We start from the raw sequence: 22568 nt of genomic DNA on the forward strand, positions 1-22568 counted from the left end.
ACTATTCCTTCTGCTTTTCAGATTGAAAAGGGTCAGATTTAATATACCGTTTTTTCTCCTCGGTCAGAACGCTTGAAGTTAGGGCATCATATCTCTCCAGCTCTCTGTCTCGTTCATCCAGGATGGCAAGGTTGAACTGGAAATCTTCCTTCAATTGCTGGTAACGTTCTCTGGTAAATGAAACATTAAAGAATATTAATCGGCTATTTTTGTGGGGGAAAAAAGACAAAAAATACCAAGTTAATGCTATTAATGTATAAGTAGAAGGTAATCAAAGGTTATCAAGTGAGAGAAAGTTGTCTAGAGTTTCTGTTCCTTTTTCAAACTGGTGTCTGTGTTGAAGTAGGGCCAGTGACCGGCAGGTCCGGTTTCTAAGTATTTAGAGCATGACATCCAGCTTTTCACAGCAAACAAGCTGGTCACCAATATATTTTGGGAATTAATATCTGCCTCAATAGGCACGTACAGCTGAGTATCAAAGACAGCATTAAACATGTGTTAAGGAAATTGTGTGATCAAATGTATTAACATTGCTAACTGTAAACTGTTTCTCTGATTAGGTCGTATCCTGGGAGTGACCTTTAAGGCCCCGTTTACTTGGATACGGTTCGGGTTGTATCTGCTACTTTTCTCTTTCGTATAGCCCGTTCGTTCACACGAGGCCGTAACGGAACAGCGGAAACGGACCCCTCAAACAATAACGGGTCCCAAGGTGGGTAGATCTGCGGACAGAACGCTCTGGGGGGGCAAACGGCTCAGTGTGTACGCCCTATACGATAATTTCCTGATAACGATGAAGCCATAGCACCGCCTCTCCCCAACTCTGCTGCTCACTGCTGTAGCATGGTCAGTAGCTACTGCTGTGGCTGAATAGATTGTATGTATGGGAATCCTGTAAATTCAGTTATCGACATCCATGTGTTTATTTGGCCTCTAAATAATATTATATGTACCTGTGCCCTTTTCAGGGGTGCTATTAATTGTTAGGCCCACCTTCACCTTGGATACCTTCATTCATTTGGTTTTGTTCTTTAAGTTTATTTACTAGTGTTTTCCTTGTTTAACATTGACCATTGCATACAGACTTTGTTTGGATAAGTTCATTCATTTGGTTTTGTTATTTAAGTTTATATACTAGTGTTTTCCTTGTTTAATATGAACCATTGTGTGCAGACTTTATTTGGATAAGTTAATTTATTTGGTTGTATTTGTTTGGTTAATTATTTAGTTGTTTATTTAAGTGTAATACTGTGTGGAGGTTTTAACCGTCTTCCTCTTGTCAGACAGGTGCTGTGGGCCTGAGGCAGCAACCCCAATCCCTGGTGGTGGTGTTCTTCACGAGTCCTGTTGTTTGGTTTGCGGTGTCACGGGTGGTTTTGAGTTGGACCCTTCCCCCTTTTTGATGTATTGCCGCCTGGTAAGCCCCAGCCCTGTCTTGTACCTCCTATGTCCCAGTATTAACTTTTAGCTGATTGTATAATGTGTATCTGGTGTTTTTAGAATAGTTAATTGATTGTTATAAAATAAAGTAATTGTGTTAACTGTAACTGAAACTGTCTCTGGCCCGTTATGTAAAACTAACCTGTGTTCCTTGTAGGGTTGCAAAATTCCGGGAATTTTCAAAGATGGAAACTTTCCACGGGAATTAACGGGAATTAACGGGAAAGTATATTTTAGCATAATCTTGACTAAAACAAACAGATGCCATTCAAGTACACTTGAATATCCATGCCATAGCACACTGCCATTGCTTACTGCATGGCTATTGAGACCACACAAAGTTTCGGAACAGGCTCACAAATGTGAGAGTGGAAAAACTGGTTTGAGCCTGACACAGAGCCATCCTCAACAAGGCTGGACAGTGACACTGAAGAGGAAGACTACACCGGCACTTTTCACTTTCTAGCTCCTCGCGAGAGCTTTTCTGGTTCAGCTCCCGTTTCCCTTTTCAGCTCCCGCTCTGTTCACACCGCTCACACCGCTCAAGAGCCGGGATGGTACTGCGTCATTGCCTCATCGTTTGCGTCATGACGTAACCGTTTACGTGCCTGCTTCCTAAAACCCAAACCGCGCGGAAATCACGACAACAATGGCCGATTGTATTGAAGCGCTGTTCGCTGTGGTTATCCTCTTACGAGACGAAATGGAAGGCATCGGACGACTTTTCAAGGGACGACTGAATATTGCCATGAAGTTGTGTACAACCAACCCCCTTTACACCCCTTTCCAGAGAACGGTAGACAAGAAGGAGCTGACGTTAGATCTGCATTGATGGAGTATTTCAACATGGGGGACCACTAATATTACTGCAGTTAAACCTGATCTATTTTGTATCATGCCTCTTACAATAAAATCACTGGATCAGACTTGAATTGTGTTTTCTTTTGTATACAAATCACAGAATGTAAACAGATAAACAGGTATGAACAATATTCTTATAAAAATAGTGCATACCCAAAAGGTTGCCCCCGCCTCCGCCTCGACGGACGTAAGAGAGACGTAAGCGACGCCGCGTCATAGCTCCAAAGCTCTTGCCTCTGCTCTGGACCGACAACTTTTTGGAGCTGGAAGTGAACCGCATTCCGGAGCTATGACGCGCCGCCGCTGCGGTGTGAACAGGAAAAACCGGCGCTTTTCAGGCTCTAGCTCCCAGCAGGAGCTGGAAAAGCGCCGGTGTGAAAGGGGCATCAGAGTTGGATGTTGATGAGGCCCAGGAAGAGCCCGTTGACTGAAAGGGTTTAGCAAAAATGCAGAGGATCGCTTGAAGGAAGATTTGCATGTTTAATGGGACTTTTTGGAGGGAGAAGGGCTCTTTTCATCTAACATTTTCATGACTTTGTGGGGATTTTTGGATGGGGGGTGCATTTTTGTTCATTTTTTAATGAGTGGGGTTGGGGGGGATGAGTAACATTTAACTCAACATTCCTGTTTTTGTTCTTCAATGAAACAAATAATTGTTCAATAAAATAATTAAAACTTGTTCTGTTCAACTTAAAAATCTGTTGAAATTTCATGTTTTTTTGTTTAATTTTGCATCGAATATTTCCAAAATTCCCCAGCTTAACTTTCCATGGAAACTTTCCGGAAATTTACCGGAAACTTTCCGCCCCTTTGCAACCCTAGGTTGCGGTCGAATAGTCCAAAAATCAGCTCCTAAGTTCTAACCCTATCGTCTATTCCTTGACCTCTGAGTGAAACGTCATGGGGTTAAGGGATAGTGGATAGGAGAATTCAAAAGGATTTAGGAGAAGAGACTGCGGTACTTTAGAGAATCCGACTGCACTTTCACTATCCGACGTGTTTATGATGCGCCAGCGGAGGTCATAAATGTGCGCCTGCTGCTGTGGGGAAACTATGGAAACTACAGTTTTCTATACAGCGGACTACAACATGGATGTTTAATAAGAACCAGGGACTACTGTAAACTCATCTAGAGACTCTGCACCGTGCTCTGATGCTGTTGTTTTATGCTTTATGAACGGGGACAACAGAGAAACATATTCTTCATGACCAAAGTTGGAATTGAAATAAAAAAGGAAAGTGAAACTTATGCTCGTCACCCTCTCCCTCCGGTCCACATTAATACAAATGATCCCAATACGTATGATTGTATGAAAAGATCTTAAAATCAATACAAATGTATTTATTATAAACGTTAGTCCTTAACATCTATCACTGTGTATATCACCATTCAAACATCTTTTAAAAGTTGAACAAACCCCACACAGCTCAGTAAACACTGTGAAATGTTGACTTTATTTGATCATTTCAGTAAAAACTAACGTTCATATTTCTCTTTTTGATTATAATACTGATGAACGTTCAAAACAAAGCACTTTGGCAAGTTACCACATACGTTTTAAAATGCTTAATAAGCACCGTAACTTTCATGATATCATTTATCGGTCATAATCGGTTGTTTCCGTGAACGGCCGACTGTTGTGTGACGGCAAATGCCACGGCCGCAAGGCATTGTGGGGCAGCATTTTCTCCTCTCCTTTCGGTTAGGGAGGTCCAGTGGTTCCTAAGCTAAAGGAGGTTATAAAGGAAGTTTGAAACCTCCTTTCCTTTCATTTAGAGAATTCGAACGGCACTTATCATGGCTGCCACTGAGGGACTTCCGGGTCATTTCACTCCGTTAGGAAGGTTCCTAAGCTAAATGGACTATTCGACCGCAACCCTAGTTCCTTGTGGGTTAAATCTTTTATTATCAATAGTTAGTTCCTAGGGGTGAAACTCCCTTAGGTGGCGTTGTTGGCAACACAAACTCTTACCTACACCACACCGTCACATTTGTGAGTTTGTGTTGCCAACAATGCCACCTAAGGGAGTTTCACCCCTAGGAACTAACTATTGATAATAAAAGATTTAACCCACAAGGAACACAGGTTCGTTTTACATAACGGGCCAGAGACAGTTTCAGTTACAGTTAACACAATTACTTTATTTTATAACAATCCATTAACTATTCTAAAAACACCAGATACACATTATACAATCAGCTACTTGTAGCTACTGCTACTGCTACTGACCATGCTACAGATGTTAGTGCAAAATCTACAGCTCCTCTACCACAACCATCAGCAACAAGTGCACATGGAGAACTACATGAACTACATGTTGCTAAATCCACCGCGGAGCATACACAGAAGGGCAACTGGGCAACCATGCTCGGGGGGTCTTCTTCGCTGCTTTTGGTGTATTTTGTGGCGGAAGTACAGCGCCACTTACAGGCCCGGCATATGTACTACAGCGTCTCCAGCTGGTCGAGCGGTCTCGTGTGAACGGACACGTTAATTGAGCCGATTGCGTGTGAACGGAATACTTTTTTGATATCGAATTTGGTTCATTTTCGTTTGCGTTCCCGTGTAAATGGGGCCTAAATGTATGTGTGATCAACAGATGTGTTTGGACAAGGGGGTTTAATGACAACCACAGGAAGAGAGGATGAGTGAAAGGGATTTACGATAAGGGGTTATCTGCATATCCCATTGTTCTTTGTAGGGTGTGAGTTTTTGCATACAGTGCCATGGGGTTTACCAGCTGGCCTCACAACATGTTGTTTGTAATGTAAATAAGCTTTGATGTCCTCCTATAAGGAGAGCCTGTTTTTCACAGAACAGTACGCTCTCTTTGGTGGATTCTTGCAAGTATAAAAGATCTTTGATACCTTTAATACGAATATTGTGTTGCAGTACGTTTGTTACCTAACTGATCATTTTCTCTAGACCACAGCTGATTTTAAGTTGCTACGACACATGTGAGGAAATATATTCTTTAATTATTTAGCTTAAACCTCTACGTTCAAATGTTCTAACTGTTGTCATGTTATCATCCTTTCAGTTTTCTTGAGAATTCAACTTTTACACACTGACACAATTATATTGATATTGAATTGTATTACAAATAAACAGTGTGCTTAACACTAATTCAAGAAACAAAATGTATCCACCCGAGTCAGTTGAGTTAAGTCAGTAAGTCACAGCAAACCAATGACTGAAACAATGAATGTGTTGGTTGATTGATTGGCAGAAACTGTTTTGGATAATTGCTTGATCTTCTATGTATCTTATGAAACAAACATGCCTAACTTATTTTCTCCATTTTATATTATTGTAAACTGATTATATTTGGGTTTGCAATGGTGGTGAGAAATAACATCACACAATTATTGTGATGTAACCTGTCAACAAACAAAACAGCTACACAGCTACTTCGTTGTTTATTAAGAAAGTCAGAGACAGGGCAATCCTACAAATGTTTAAGAGCATATTTCCAGCTTAAAGCTTCAGTGGAAATGCACATGTACTTTGATCCTGACGGGAGGTTCATGTAGATGTGGTACCTGAGGGATAAGCACTCCTCCTGGGCCGTTTTGAGGGAAGTCTCCAGTTGATGAACCATCGCAGCCTGGAGCTCCTTCCACTCCATCTCTTTCCTGACCAGCTTGGCCTCCAGGTCTCCCAGTCCACTGTCCCCGTCCGACTGCATGGTGGAACTTGGATATACCTACAGCCACAAAGCAAGTGTTCAATTCATCAATAAAATTGTATTTATATAGCCCAATATCACAATGACACATTTGCCTCAAGAGGCTTTACAGTGTGTACCGCATACGACATCCTCTGTCCTTCCCAAAGAAACCACACAATTAACGGAGAGAGAATAGAAAACACCTTGGGGAGAGCAACCATAGACTGTATATATAAAGAGAGCAACAGATCTGTCTCTAAGGATGGACATATGTGCAATACATGTAGTGTGTTCAGATTCAAAAATCAAGATGTAAAATATGGATAGATCCAGGTTGATGTACAAAATATACTAGGTGCCACACAAACACATCAATGTGTTTATCAAGCATTGAGTATGTTATGGTTAACATGAATATTAAAATAATTTAACACACACATACACCCACCTTATAATATTTCAGTCCGTCAAATATTGATGTTGTGCTCTTTTTTCTCCATGTATTGCTTTTAATATTTCTAAGAAGTTCGAACATTGTATAGAAGACCCACTCACACAACAAACACTCACGCGCACACACACTGTATTAAATGCATACGTGAACTTACCAAAACACAGTAGCTTCAGCTTTTTAGCAATGGTTAGGTATCTGTGACATTAGTGTTTCCGTTTTTGCTCATAAGTCTTCATACTTCACGGAAAACATTACAGTTAGCGACAAATAAATAACAACTTAACACGTAACGATAGCTAAAAACATTTCACGAGCTAGATTACTAAACTAAAACTTGGCTACTTCCTCGTGTGATGTAAATTGATTCCATGGCAACCTAATACGGTACGTCTGTGAAATTGTTCCCCTGCTACAATAATAGACAATGGTTCCTGCACGCCAGCTTTAGATAAAGTCCAGCGACGGTAGCGCGCTCACACGTTTATTGTGGACGAGCTTCTGAAGGAGGCGGACAGCATCTCAGCAGGTAGGCTACCGTGTGATAAGTTATTATTTTTCCTTTTAATCAATTCTTCATTTGTATATGTGTATGTGTATGTGTTACGGCCTTCTCGGAATGTATTTCCCCTGTTATATAGAGTGCTCAGCAACAGAGTAACAGGTAGGATGAAAGTCACTCGAGTAATTTGAAGGGATCCTATGCCGTTATTATAATTGTGTTGAATGGTGGTGAATAGTCTCTGGATATTGTAAGTTGTTATAACAGGATACCGGTCAGACTGGACCCACCCCTCAGAAATGTCGTCCGCCGGGATGCACATTAGAGACATACGCCTCGGTCCTCACGTAAGCACCGAGCTTTGTCCACATCTGTCTCGGTGTCGCATTTTACTGTCTTAGGCAGACATAAAGGCGGACACACCGTATAAAATGAAGCCTAACTTTACTTCGGTTCTATTCAACTGAAGTAAATAAAAGACGGACGCGTTCATTGTCTTTTTTTAGAAAAAATACAACTTTTTGGTGTCTTGGATAATGTAAAAATATACTGAAATATTAGCCGGAAATAGTATTTTGTCATCCTACCAACCAAGAAATTAAGAGCAGAGAAACTATAGCGGAGTCGGAGTGGATGTTATTTCACAAGAAGAGATGTTAACTGAAGGTCGTTTCCTGATTCGGCGAGTGATGGAGTCACAGTGTGATGCAATGAACAGTCAACGTTAGGACTGTAATGTGGTGATGCAGAAGTAGACTAGTGCCTACGTGCTCTCAGCAGCATATCTGAGGCTGATAACCCCCGGGCTCTGAGCTTCATCATTACTCTGCTTTCATATACCTTGAGAAGTCAAGGTCACAGGATCAAATAAATACATATTTGGGTGAAGAAAATACAAAACAAATAAACATTTGTATTTGTTTCCTCAAGCATTATTTCTTTAACATAATTATTTATTTCCATATTATTTGTTTCTTTTATTTATTTCAGCCCTTATTTATTTTCTTATTTCTTATTTTTATTTATGTTATTTTCATTTATTCCTTTATTTATTTTTCTGTATCGATACATTTTTCCTTATCTCTTTATACTTATGTCATTTTCTATTCTCCATACTCATCGAGTAGCCTAAAAAGATATGCTTTACAATATATCTCAGCGTTAGCAAAAACTAGTGTGATGTGTGTGTAACACTTAAGTGCAAATTAGTTGTAGTTGTATTTTACTTGAGTATTTTCTTTTCATGACACTTAATTATTTGACTATTACAATTGAAATGGTAATATTGTAAGTTGTACTATAATACATTTAGAAATGTTTGCCTAAGAAACACAGGAGTCTATAAAATCATATGTATTTAAATGAATTAACTAGCCAACAGTTAATACAGCGCAGTCTTTTTGGCGCATTATACTGTTACATTTAATATCTTAAGTACATTTTGCTGATTATACTTACTTAAGTGACATTGCAATGCAGGACTTTTACTTGTAACAGAGTATTTTTACAGTGTTGATCCGAATACTGTAAAAAATACCCTGTGATGAGAACCTTTACAATCTGTGATGAAAGCCTTTATTAAAGATACACATTAATTAAAACTGAATGGACACCACTAACAGAAATCCCCACAGAGGTCCAACCATAATGCACTTAGCCAGTAACCATACCCTCAAGAAAACAGGCTGCACTGCAAGTGAATAAGGCCAATCTTCATCCACACCACTCCAGGGTAACTCTGCAAACCTAAAACGCCAGGCATCAATCAGTCACAGTGATTACTACTGAAACAGACCACACCAAACTGTAGATCAAAAACATTCCTACAACGGTCATTAATTTGTTAAAGCTGCTGCATTTTGTTGGGATCCAATTCTACGCCTATGACTTTGGAATACATTCAGGGAACTGCAGAAACCCTCAGACGGATTGAGATGGGGAGACCCCCCCGCCCTGAGCTTAAATGGTACAACAGCTGATGCAATGTTGCTAAGCTAACAAAGTGGAGAGCTTCGGTCAGTCTAGCCAAATAATGTATTCTGATTGAAAGTTGTTCTCACTTGGTAGAGCTGGCAGCCCATATACTGGGGCTTGGTACTTATGTGGAGGTCTGGTTTTAAAAAAAAACGCGCGCGCGTGCGTGTGTAGAATGTTTAGGGTCTTATTTTAGTCATGGTCTGGTCATGGTTTAGTCTGGTCATGGAAGGTGTGGATGATGTGGGCTGGCCTATAGAAGGAGTATTCTTGTAGGGTCATGCTAATGTCACTGTGTGTGTGTGTGTGTGTGTGTGTGTGTGTGTGTGTGTGTGTGTGTGTGTGTGTGTGTGTGTGTGTGTGTGTGTGTGTGTGTGTGTGTGTGTGTGTGTGTGTGTGTGTGTGTGTGTGTGTGTGTGTGTGTGTGTGTGTGTGTGTGTGTGTGTGTGTGTGTGTGTGTGTGTGTGTGTGTGTGTGTGTGTGTGTGTGTGTGTGTGTGTGTGTGTGTGTGTGTGTGTGTGTGTGTGTGTGTGTGTGTGTGTGTGTGTGTGTGTGTGTGTGTGTGTGTGTGTGTCCCATCATGCAGATGGACACTTGAAACAGGCATTTCTATGTGGAACAGGACATCATTTGCTTTCCGTTTCTTGTTTTTATGCAAAAATAGTGGTGTTTTCTGATGTTCCTACAGTAATTTAATAATTCAAGAAACCATTTCAGAAAGCGGGGTGATAATGACTTCTCATTTATATTATTTATAATATCTTATTGTCAACATTCTTCTTGGTTAAATCGCAAAGGGGAGTACTGGCGCTGCTTGGCTTCACCCAGTGTAATACATTGACAGAAAATAATGACAGTACATTTGGATACCACGCTGTATAATCAACAAGTCATCAATTAAATACCACAAACGCTTGTTCACTTATTAGCCATGCTAGCTCCTGCTCCTAAACAACATCTGTCAGGCTCTGACCTGTAATGTACACGGTGTGACTGAAAATACATTAAAGACAAATTAGGCCTTATTAAGCAAGAGTATTTCTAGGTATATATGTTTATACATTCAACTTAAATGCATATATACTGGATATCATATAAGATATATATGAATGGTAAACTGATCATTTGTATGGAGATTTTTGTATGCAGGATATATAATCAGATAAGGAAACCACATAAACAAATCTATTATATATGACAGACAACCCTGCTTTACATATATCATAAATATTATGTGTAACCTTTAAACCTACTAACTGTGATAAAATATTTGCATTACAGAATAAGGATACCATATAAAGTAATTACACAATGGGGCAGCTTTGCCGACTGTGCCAATAGGGAAGCAAAGGCAAGGCTGTTGCAGTTGTGGCTGACAAAAATAGAACCTGAAAGGAACACCAGCCAAAAACCGCCTCCCAGATGTCCTTCATGAAAGGTATGCCAGGCTAAACAGTAAACACTAGTTATCACTTAGGAGAAAATATTACACACATTTTATGTTAAAGGTCACGTATTACGCAAAATCCACTTTTCATGTCTTTTATACATTAATATGTGTCCCCTTTGTGTAAAGAGATACAGAACGTTTCAGGAAAAAAGATTCCCTCTCTGTTTGTCCTGATCCATCCAAAAGAAAATGTTTTTTTGGAATGTGCAACCATTAGCCAATAACTAACCAAGGTAATACCAGCCAGCCTTATCACCTGAATCTCCTCCGAGAGCACCATTAGCCGCGTTCACACCGCAGTACTTTTCCCACCGCAGTACTTTTCCCACCGCAGTACTTTTCCCACCGCAGTACTTTTCCCACTTTAGTTCCGATATAGTTCCAAAATGTCGCGTTCACACCAAAAAGAGCCAGAACTAAAATTAGTTAATGAGAACCTTTTTTACCCCCTTTTCCGTCCCTGCTAGAGAGCAGGTACTTTCGTGGGAGAAAAAGGTTCCTATGTCTGATTGGCTGGGCGGAATGCAAACCACGCCCCGTAAAACTCCAAAAAAGTTTTGTGAAGCCGCCATTTTATTATCCTCGCGTTAGCATTAGCATTAGCCCAGCGCACAAACGCAGAGAGACTAACTTATGGCAACACAAAAGAAAACATGGGAGCGGTGGAGATGAGGAGGTGTCGGCGTTCTGGCGATTTACTCGGATTTACTTGGGACTCCCAGCAGCTTCTACTGAAGCCAGTCCCCAACTCTGGGGACTTCCGGCCGGGGACTTCGGGTGGCAGTATACGCCGTGAAGTTGTTTGCGGCCTGCCAGTAAACCCAAAGCAGAAGAAGAAGAAGTGACGTCAGCGGCTTCATTTGCCTAATCCTTCCCCCCGTTCATGAGAACTAAAGAGTTCTCATGAACTAAGTTCTCATGAACCTTTGTGGGAAAAGTACTGCGGTGTGAATGCGCCTATTGTGTTCTATTAAACCGAACACTTCCACAGAGGGGCGTGGCCAGCAGCAGCTCATTAGCATTTAAAGCAGGGGTGTAGAACTCAATTTCATCGGGGGCATTAGCATTAAGGTTGCACTCAAAGGGCCGGTTGTAACTTGACAATAGCCGCTTTCACACCAAGTACTTTGCCATAGCACTTAGTGCCAGCACTTAGTACCCCCATGGAACTAAGTACAGATCGCGTTCACACCGGAATAAGTTCCCCGAGGGAAGATTACGTAAATGAAGCCGCTGACGTCACTTCTTCTTCTGCTTTGGGTTTACTGGCAGGCCGCAAACAACTTCACGGCGTACACTGCCACCCGAAGTCCCCGGCTGGAAGTCCCCGGAGTTGGGGACTGGCTTCTACTGAAGCCTTCCGAGTAAATTGCCAGAACGTCGACACCTCCTCATCACTCCACCGCTCCCATGTTTTTTTTTGTGTTGCCATAAGTTAGTCTCTCTCCGTTGGTGCGCGGGGCTAATGCTAATAATGCTAATGCCAGCAAATACAATGGCGGCTTCACAAAACTTTTCAGAGTTTTACGGGGCATGGTTTGCAATTCGCCCAGCCAATCGAAATTGGTACTTTTTTCTCCCCAGGATAGTCCCACCTCTCTAGCAGGCACTAAAAATGGGGGTAAAAGTTCTCGGAACTAAGTACTCTTTTTGGTGTGAACGCAAAATTCCAGGCACTATCGGAACTAAACGGGAAAAGTACGGGGAAAAGTACTCCGGTGTGAACGCGCCTTATATAAATATATATATACACATATATAATTATATATATATATATATACACATATATAAATATATATAAAATTATGTATTATATTACATTATTGCCTATGCATTGGGTTATTATCGGATAGGGTAATAACTTCATAATGAACTACGTCTGAGAGCAGAAGTATAGGGCAATTAAAGGTGGGGTAGGTAATTTTGGAGAAACCAGCTCGAGATCGCTAGAATTTGAAAATACACAGCCGGAAAAAATCTGCCACTTCCTTACAGAGCCCCTCCTCCAACACACACGAACGCACACATGACCAATGAGGGCACGAGATAAGTTTGTGCACAGATGGAAGGCTGACAGGCAGGTAGGCCATCCAGTTATTTTAGCCGGGCCGGCTAAAATGATTGGTCGTGCTTTTTACAGTACTACGGCTTCCACAGATTACATTTTTGTATGGATTTTTTGTCAAAGCTACAAAACTACAACAAGATGGACATATTTGACCGTGATTTAATTGTAATACACGTTTCAAAATGATGCCGAAGTAACAACATACTGATACCGGTTATTAAAAACCATGAATTAATGCTTTGACAAGTCTGCAGACAGACGGCAGGCGAAAAACCTTTTAAAATGCGTGTTTTCTAAATGGAGATTGGCTAAGCTAACGCAGTGTATGCTCCGACCGTCCACACTCACAACAACGGCCTATACAGACATAAATAAAACAGCGACTGTATTCGCCATGACACAGACAGTCTGTGGTTTGTACTTGTTTAGCTTTTGTCTAGTTTCTGAACAGATATGAGGAGCTGTGAGCTCTGAGGGCTAACAGCTAACGGCTGATGTTGGTTTTGTGTTTCGCATTGAAGATGACGTCACGGCTCCGCCTACACTGCGTTACTATAGATACTGCCCCAGTTCCTAAACTGTAATGGAAATGCGCCATAAAGTGAGCCAGTCCTAACAAGGCCTAACAAGGCCTAACAAGGCCTAACAAGGCCTAGCCATACCGAGCGAGGCCGAGCGAGGCCGTGTAGTGGAAATGCGCCATTAGAGTGGTGCAGGAATGAGTCCTGAAACCAATAAATTAGTTAGCATTTTAGCACTTTCAGTTCATTGTCTCGAAGCTATTGTTTTTTTAATTGGTAAGATGTCTGAAATAAGGTCTGTGGTTAACACAAGCTTAAGAGATTTTTATGTTCCACAACGTAAAATACATCCTGAATCCCCACTCTTGAATGTCTCAAGATTTTAAGTGTCGGCGGTTGCTAACAAGTGGCTAAATAAGACTACTAGACGTCATCACGACGAACATTAGCCGCCTTTAGCTTAGCTTAGCAGTGGTGCCGCGCAGTCATGCAACCATGATGTAGTTGTTTGTAGCCTAACGTTAGCTTTTAACTTCTGGTGATTGCATTTACATGTCTAAAATAACAAAAGTGGTGTTTATATGTGGAGATTATTCTACTGAACAAAATGTGTAAGTATTGTTCGCCACAGATCTTATTTTCTGCAATATACCAAAATCCACTAGAAAAATCCCATTGCTTTTTGTCATGGAGCCTTAATGATGCTAACTTCCGGGTATACATCATCACTCCACCACATTAGGCTCGTCTCAATTGAATATTTCACCTCCTCCTTTCCCTCACTCGCGTCCCTTGCTTGTGTCTTAGCTCCGCCTCCGTAAGATGCGAGCGAGAGACACGAGGAGGTGACGCGAGGACAGAGGAGTCCTCAGGTATTAATTGGGACGTCCTCGTTCACTCAAACGTCACTCTTAAACGACGTCTGTTAATGATGACATGTGCACAGCTGTATCCCCTCTCATCGGGCTTAACTGAATAACCCCTTAGAACCGGCCCATTTGTTTGTAAATATTTAATTAAATTAATTAATCTTTCTCTTGTTAGTCAAGGAATTCAATGTATGATGGTTGGTCCTGCTTTTGTGTTCCGTTGTGGTGTAAAATGTAGCCTACATTTAAATAAAAAATATAATTATAGTAATGTGAAATCCTTTACTCTGAAAATGTGTGTCCTGTAGATCCCCACATTTACCACAAACCCACATTCAGGACTGTACATTTTAATTTAACTACTGAATATTTTAACACAAAACTATAAAATAATTGTTATTCTAGCTATTATTGTAAGATCTAGCCATTTATGAAATACCTTTCTTAACAGCTATGTTTTAGTGACGTTCAAAATCTTTAAATATGACTTCAATTGTTAGTATAACCTTAAGAAATGAATTGCACATAATAATTCCCACGGTGCTGTGAGCACTTATACATTTATGTGATGCTTTTCCACTCATTCTTCCAGTTCTCCGTTTTCCTGTGTTGAAATCGACCAGCTGTGAAGGTGGGGGCGGGGCTTTTATACGCGCGTAGTCTGCTCTCGTGTATCCTCCCTCACCCCTCCTCCCTCACCCCTCCTCATGGTCGATTTCCGGGTCAAGTCCCGGAGGAGGGGAAGAGAGGAGTCGAGGAGGGGTATTGAGATGAACCTAAAGTCTCTCTTTCCTGCTGTCTGTCTTTATGTGTCAGCCCTGTGGTTGCTTAGCGATCAGTCCAGGGTGTGCTTCACCTCTCACCTAATGTCAGGATCAGCTGCGGCCCCCTGCTGTGCTGCAGAGGATAATTGGTTTCATATAATGGATGGATTTATGTTAACACTGATCATACTATCAAGGCTCAGTGGTGGCTTACATGTTAAAGAAGCTAGCTATAGAGAACCGCAGTGACGCGTCCTAAAACCCGGAAGTAAGCTGCGCATGGGTTTCTTCGTCAAAAATGCAATGCAATTTCTCCATAGGATTTTGGAAAATAGCTTGAAATAAGGTCTGTGGTTGACACACATTTAAGAGACGGATCACGTTTTGTTCAGCCGGATAATCTCCACATGTCTACCCTACTTTTATAATTTTCGAATCATAAATCTAATCGATAGATTTATGATCGATAGATTTATGATTTATGCATTTTTGTCGAAGGAACCAGAAGAAGTTTACTTCCGGGTTTTAGGACGTGTCACTGCGGTTCTCTATTGCAAATCTCCAGACTGGCAGGATCAATCTGGGAGGGGTCACTTGAGAAATGTCCCTGATTCCTCAACCCCAACTGATCAGTGGCCAGCAGATCAGTGTGTGTTTGTACTGGACAGCTTCCAGGTATGCATGTGCAACTGTGTGAATGTGATCAGGGGTTTCCTTTTATAATTACATTCATAAATAAACTCTACAAGAAATATTATCCATTTTACTTAGGTGGATAGTAATTAAGTACAATACATATCTACAATTGTGAGGTACTTGTACTTCCATTTTCTTTTACTCCACTACTCCAATTTCATTGAGAATTTTTGTTACATTGCATTAATGATATGAAATATAATAAATACAGGACTTATACTTGTATTTCTACGTTGTGGTATTCCTACATTTACTTAAAGTGGACCTATCATGGTATATTTAAATGATATATTGTAGGGCCATACCTATATAAGGTATATTTATACGTTTCTGTTTTCAAAATACCAAACAGATCATGCATTTTAGCCATGCCTCATTTCGCTCAATTTGCACTTTTTTTTAGCTCTGCTCTGCAAGGGCAGATTCTGTGAGAACAGCACCATCTACAGGCCTGGCATATGTACTACAGCGTCTCCAGCGCTTTCGAACGGCAATGGCCGTGGCTGTCTCCTCCTGATTGGTGGAGTTGGCCCAATAGCCGTAGCGCCATTGTCCTGACGTCAGGACAGTGTTCAAATCTGGATCAGTCTGTATCAGATCCGTTGCAGCCCCTTTTTTAGAGATTTGGGTATGGAGGAAAATAGAGAGGGTTGTGTTTTCTGACACTTGGTGAGTTCCCTGGAACACCGGGGACACATATTCATGTATAAAAGACGTACAAAAGTGCATTTTGCATGATAGGTCCCCTTTAAGTACAGGATCTCAGTACATCCACCCCTGACATTTTACAACACAGTTATATACTATACCATATGTATATAGTACGGTACTGTGAGGATGAACAGCAGAGATTATAGGCTGTGCAGTAGTGTGTCCATGTGCGGAGTGTGTGAGTTATGTGGACTCCGACTGGGTGATGAAGAATATTCATCCGTCCTGACAAGCTGTTAATAGTAAATCCCGCACCGCAGATGCCATGTTTCCATATTGACACCCTCTACTGTAATGAATACAACACTCAAACACACTCCTACACAAAACACACACTCTCCCATGCAGAGTCTCATATTGTAAATAAAACAAACCCACCTCTCCCAAGAACACTAGCCTCAAACTGAACAGGTTAAGTGATTTCTTTATAGCACAAAACAGTATATTGTGTGTAGTTTGCATCATTATCATGGCTGTTATGTTATTCCTGTCATTTTATTGAACTCATTTCAAAGGCGATATTAAGTTTTGCACTGTGACGTACATAGCTTTTACACATGATTGGGTTGATTAACCACACACATATGATTTTGACTTAAGTAATTATAAACATTGTTTGACCTCTTGTTTTTACCACTGTGTTTATAGCCACTGACCTCAACAAAGTAGTCAAAGAGCATCATGGGAGGAGCAGTGGTGGACGACGCACCTCCCGGGGTGAAGGCACCAGATGGCGGCTGGGGGTGGGCAGTGTTGGCCGGGGGCTTCGTCATTACTGGCTTCTCCTACGCCTTCCCCAAAGCTGTCAGCGTGTTCTTCAAGGAGCTGATCCTAGAGTTCGATGTGGGATACAGCGACACTGCCTTGATCTCATCAATACTGCTCGCCATGCTGTACGGCTCAGGTAGACATGGGTGGTACAAGACTGGGGGGATAAGCTGTTAACATCAAAATGATATATACCACACTACACATGTGCACACTTAATTGACGTATTGATTATGTTTTCTCAGGCCCTCTGTGCAGCGTGTTGGTGAACAGGTTTGGCTGTCGGCCGGTGATGATGGTCGGCGGACTCTTCGCCTCCCTGGGAATGATATTGGCCTCCTTTGCCACAAGTATCATACACATCTACCTTTGCACTGGAGTTATTACAGGTAAAGTCATAACGAACATGCACAAAAATTAAAAAAACACAAACATGTAAAAAGGTTACATAAATATGCATGCATCTACTCTGTATATCTATTCATTACACTACATGGAATTTGGCTTACGCTTTTATCCAAAGAAACGTACATGCACTTCAATATTGTAGACATGCTTACAAAGCAAATTGTGGTTACTGTATCTTGCCCACAGACACTTCAACATATTGACTGCAGGGGGTGGGATTAACCCAATAACCCCTGGTTACATCCTTCTTGTTCTATTGGTTAATTTCCTTACAATACACAGCAACAGTATTGACGAAACATGACAAACCATGCAAATGTTTGTTTTGTTTTCCTTCTACATTTTTTGTCAGTTGCTTTTTCCATTCATCAAAGCAACATATTGTGAAACAAACGTCCTACTTTTACTTTGGATATTCCTGCAGAATATGTATATTGTTGATGACTTCCTGACCTTTGCACTACTGTCATCATCTGGGCAAAATCAATGTAACAGGAAATATGCAAACTTTAGAAACACTGATAAACCTCTTCCTGCTGATGAACCTGAACTTCTTAGCTTTATTCTAATGCCATCTTAAGGTCAACATAAGCCTTGATCCAAAGGACTTTCACATTCATGCCATCAGGTGGAAAAACATAAAGAAACGATATGATGTGAAAATTACAATATGATACATTTACAACACCATTCTTGGGACCTACTCAAACTCTACTTCTCCAAATATAAAAGAAACAGCCACAATTATCTTGAGATGATCCAAGTTTCTATGGAAGTTCAAAATGGTTAGGCAGTGAACTCTAGTGGCCATAGTAATAATTACAGTAAGTTACAGTTGCAGTAATACTAAAGTCAGTTCATGAAGTCTGTGTAGGGTTGAGGTTGGGAGGTCAAACAAACATGGAACTTTGGTCCAGGATTAATGCCAACGCCATTTAATGGTTAAATGTCATCTATATATAGATAGATGACATCAAACCATTAATGGCGTATTAATAGAAAATCATATATATATGCATATATGATATGACAATAAACCTTTTGAATTTGAATTTAATTTAATTCTCGAAATAAAACTTTTCAACAGCTGTATTCAAACTTTACTTCTCCATATAGAACTGTACGCTTTTTTTTAATTGCTTGATATTGAATGTCATTTTTAGTCTATCATTTTGGTACAGACTAAAATTGGAAACGACATTTCTAAATTAAATTTTAGCCACAAAGAATTTGTCTTTCCATGTCCAAAACGACAACAGAGACTGAGTCCTTTCCAGTGTTTGTGTCTCAAGATGCTTCTATGTGTTGGTGTCCCTCTAGTATACCTCCCTCCCTCACCCCTAACCTTTTGCAAAGTGAATTATTTCTGTCTGTCTCTCTGTCCTCAGGTCTGGGTCTGGCGTTGAACTTCCAGCCGTCTCTCATCATGCTGAATCGCTACTTCAGCGAGAAGCGTCCTCTAGCCAATGGCTTGGCGGCAGCAGGCAGCCCTGTGGCGCTGTGCTGCCTCTCCCCACTGGGACAGGTACTCCAGTACCACTATGGCTGGAGGGGGGGGTTCCTCATACTCGGGGGCCTACTTCTCAACTGCTGTGCCTGTGGGGCCCTCATGAGGCCCCTGTTGCCCCCTGAGAAGGCCAAGAACCTGGAGGAAAGCATTCCCACAGAGGAAAAGAAAATCCAGCCGAAGAAGAAGCTGTTGGATTTCAGCGTGTTCAAGGATAGAGGTTTCATCATCTACACCCTTGCAGCGTCCATCATGGTGCTGGGCCTGTTCGTGCCCCCCGTGTTTGTGGTCAGCTACGCCAAAAGCCTTGGTTATGAAGACACACAGTCTGCATTGCTCCTCACCATCCTGGGATTTGTTGATATGTTCGCTCGACCTATCTGTGGACTCATAGCCGGCACGAAGTGGGTCCGACCCAGAACTGTGTACGTGTTGAGCTTCGCTATGATCTTCAACGGGTGCACCGATCTCATTGGATCACAGGTAATTAAGCAGCATTCGGTTCAATATAAAAAGAGGATAAAGATGATCATACCTGTGTGAAGGGTTTTCAGTTTCACACACTGACTAGAAGCCACATCCGTTGACATCATAAAGGTCAGAGAACTGGACTACTTGGCTCATACTGGGAAAATAACAGGATAAAAAAAGAAACAAAACATATCAATTAAATATTTAAGAGATTATAACATGTAATGCCTATAAAAATCAGTCTAGTAAAAAAACAACTGAATGTTGTTCGGTAGATTATTTCAGTTAATTATCCTGAAGGGAAAACTGTAAATTAGACTGATATACTTTGTTATATTTGTATAGTTGGGCTAGGTAACTGTAGTGCTGTGTCTCAATTCACAAACTCCTGTACTGACGTGATTTTTTGAGAGCATCAGTGCGTCAAAATGCTAAGTATAGCAAAATGCACTATGAGTACCCAAATGACCACCATCTTGGCTACGTAACAGAAGTAACCGTTACTTTGGTCAACACATTACTGTACAAATAAAAGTTTTCTAGTAGGTTTTTTTTCATTGACACGTACTACTACTCCAGTGTCGAAAATAATCCTCTGTTCTTTTTATTATTGTTTTTTAGAGCAGATCATCTGCTACCAAGAACAATAACTGCTAGCTAGCTAACAGTGGTCATTGTCACTTTTGGTAAAGGGCACAGCAGCCGTGCGCAATGTTCATTTTATTGGGTTTATTGAGCAGTCTGTAATTATTTGCTACCACGAATAATAACGACCCTAGCTAGCTTTCAAGCTAACAGCGGTAATAGTGCAGTTTGAAACATCACTGCCTGTTAAAAATGCACAAACTGTGATAATAGTGTATGACATTGCAATGTAGGAGAGCATCTTAAATGGAGACACATCATAAGTCTTTAACTTTCGTCATTCCTTCACCTTAATGTCCTATGCTAACCTGACTTTTCTTCTACTTGCAGGCAAAAGACTACGGTGGTCTGGTGATCTTCTGCATCTTCTTCGGCATGTCGTACGGCATGGTTGGAGCGCTGCAGTTCGAGGTCCTCATGGCTGTCGTAGGGACGGAGAAGTTCTCCAGCGCCATAGGCCTGGTGCTGCTGGTGGAAGCTATCGCTGTTCTAGTGGGACCTCCTGGAGCAGGTCAGAACAAGGGAGGAAAGATTGAGACAGTGAAATAATAAAGGGGTTGACAGTCATGCTAATGTTCTCCTTCTCTCCACCAGGTCGCCTCCTGGACTACACCAATGTCTACATGTACGTCTTCCTGTTGGCGGGCTGTGAGGTCACACTGTCAGCTATAGTCTTAGCCCTGGGCAACTTTTTCTGCATTAAGATAAAACACGGAGAGACAGAAGCTAAATTGGAGATGGCTGTGAATGCTGCAGAGAAGGAGGGGCTGAATCGCGGGGTGGAAGAGGAGGAAGACCATGACGGCGAAGAGGAGCCAAAGGGAAAAGACAATGGAAAAGTCTGCGCTTTAAAAGCAGGCGAGGAGGAGATAACGGTGATGGAGACGGGAGAGAAAGAGGAAGACAACACATCGATATGAAGAATAAGACTGAGGAATGACAAACTGTTCACCAACAGGAAGTCAAATGTTCTCAGGAGGATCTGTTGCAAAACGCTGAGCTAGGAGCCACACAAAGGGAAAGGGTCTAAGTATTGTAAGGTGAGAAAATATTGCCCTTTAAATAACAATCTATTCTGATAATGAGTGTTTATCATCAACACGTGTTTTTGCCCTATTCGGCTCTAATGCAACATTTGGATGTGATTCAAAATGTGTATTACTGTTAATGAGTTCAATGGAGAGTCTGAAACACAATTCCTTTGGGCATTAAAGGTCTCACTCACTCAACACCTTTTTTAAATAAATATCTCAGTACTAGGCTCGGCTCAGACACAGATTACATTTAAGGACAAGGACATTTAGTTTTCGTTTTTTGTACTTTTCTCAGCAGTTTTTTGCTGTTGTTTTACAGACAGATGCTGTTTTCTTCAGAATTCAAGCTGTTCCACCTTCCATTTCCCTAAGGATTCCAAAAAGGTTGACTAAAAATGCCAGTCAACGTCCACTTACTAGCTCTTTTATCAAGCTTTCAACAACTTCTCATAGCTTTGGTCAACAGATGGGGTTTGCTCAGCTGCCATCATATGACCTACTGTAAGCTTTCTGTCTTTAGGGTATACCAGCAGAGATATTAGGGTGTGAGCGGTTTGTGTGATGCGAAACACAAACTGCAATGGTCTCCGTTTTTGATTGCAGACCACTTCTTTAACTTTCTACTGCAGTGGTGCCAGATCTCGGTCCCAAAGATGTGTTGAATCTAAGAGCTGAGCGGCGTCAGTCAGAGGCTGAGCTGTAGCAGTTTACAGTGAGAGCTTTAAGTGGTTGCAAAAGCTGTGGTTCCAAGATCAAAGTGGCTACAACGCAACCACACACACACATATATACTGTATGTCCCACATTATTTACCAGGCATAAAATGTAGAATAAAGGCCTGTCAAGGTTCACGCTCACAATTAAACATTTAAAAGCAAAACATTTCATGCAACATATCAGCAAGTTTGGCCCAAAGTTGCTCCCATAATACCAGCTCAAATGCTTACTATCTCACAGCAGTGGAAAGACAAAGGTTAATCATGATTTATCACTGATTATCATTGTGATTAACACAGCACTAATAATGTTCCCTCTCCAGTCTCCATTATCATTACGTATTAAAAAACTGCCTATATTTACAAACGCCAGTCAAAAGAACTTGAACTGAAACACAGTTTAAAGCTTTCGAAGGCTTGTAGGTGGACATTGCTTCAAAAATATATTGTCAAGCTAATATAAAAAATGAATGTATTTATTGTCGTTTTATGTTACAATAGGATAGCAACTCGCATTTGAAAATTGTTTGAACAACTATTTAAAAAAGGGGCAGCTAAATGTCATACTGTAGCTGTTCACTAATTGCTGCCATGTTAAAGTCTTTTTTGTTTTGTTGTCACGTGACTGCTGAGAGCTACTACTGAGCTTTCTTCATACGCTGCCTGATACATTTGTGTAGGAAACTTGAATTGTCAGTCTGTGTTGGTGTTGTTTACTCAGCTGATGAATGTACGTCCTCGTATGCCTTTACTACTGTTGATGCTGCAAGTGTCCCTGGGCTGTGTTGGTATGATGTCCAATGCTGGGATCCATGTGCTCTACTGTCTGTGTACTGTATGTGTTCCATTCAATGTTAAAACACTTAGAGCAAGCAGGACCCTGTTGCTTGGTGAAGAAATGGAACGCACCTGCTGCTTTTACACTGCTATTTTTCTGAGTGATGTCAAACACAATCTAGGCATGTGGTGCCTGATTTTCCCAAATAAATATATATTTTCTGTGGACAAATGACTAAATGACGTGTGTTCTGTTTTGTAGG

The 22568-nt window shown here is 41.1% G+C and overlaps 2 protein-coding genes across 3 annotated transcripts; one reads left to right on the plus strand and one right to left on the minus strand.

Annotated features, from left to right (window-relative positions):
* Nucleotides 1–47: 47 nt before the first annotated feature.
* Nucleotides 48–6806, minus strand: LOC117482586 (coiled-coil domain-containing protein 57-like; the record flags this gene model as incomplete). Its single annotated transcript, XM_034130722.1, has 3 exons — nt 6582–6806; nt 5846–6009; nt 48–170 (listed from the first exon to the last, which is right to left on the minus strand). Coding segments are annotated over exons 2-3 (269 nt in total), but the record flags the coding sequence as incomplete, so codon positions are not given.
* A 51-nt stretch (nt 6807–6857) lies between these two features.
* LOC117482603 (monocarboxylate transporter 4-like) lies at nt 6858–22545 on the plus strand. 2 transcript variants are annotated; one of them, XM_034130748.1, is made up of 6 exons: nt 6858–6953; nt 16628–16883; nt 16993–17136; nt 18544–19145; nt 20109–20289; nt 20373–22545. In XM_034130748.1, the coding sequence occupies exons 2-6, from the start codon at nt 16661–16663 to the stop codon at nt 20696–20698; spliced, it is 1476 nt and encodes a 491-aa protein (XP_033986639.1). In that variant the 5' UTR covers nt 6858–6953; nt 16628–16660; the 3' UTR covers nt 20699–22545. The 2 variants fall into 2 exon arrangements, with proteins under 2 accessions (XP_033986639.1, XP_033986640.1); XM_034130749.1 differs by lacking the exon at nt 6858–6953 and adding an exon at nt 10185–10338.
* The last annotated feature ends 23 nt before the right edge of the window (nt 22546–22568 follow it).

This window comes from Trematomus bernacchii, unplaced genomic scaffold, assembly GCF_902827165.1.
Source record: "Trematomus bernacchii unplaced genomic scaffold, fTreBer1.1, whole genome shotgun sequence".
Lineage (NCBI taxonomy): Eukaryota > Metazoa > Chordata > Actinopteri > Perciformes > Nototheniidae > Trematomus > Trematomus bernacchii.

Excerpts from the sequence above, each read along its gene's own strand:
- LOC117482603 (XM_034130748.1), top strand. The coding sequence starts at position 16,661 with ATGGGAGGAGCAGTGGTGGACGACGCACCTCCCGGGGTGAAGGCACCA. Across the intron at positions 19,146-20,108 it reads CCGATCTCATTGGATCACAG|GCAAAAGACTACGGTGGTCT; the intron begins GTAATTAAGCAG and ends TTCTACTTGCAG. Across the intron at positions 20,290-20,372 it reads AGTGGGACCTCCTGGAGCAG|GTCGCCTCCTGGACTACACC; the intron begins GTCAGAACAAGG and ends TCTCTCCACCAG.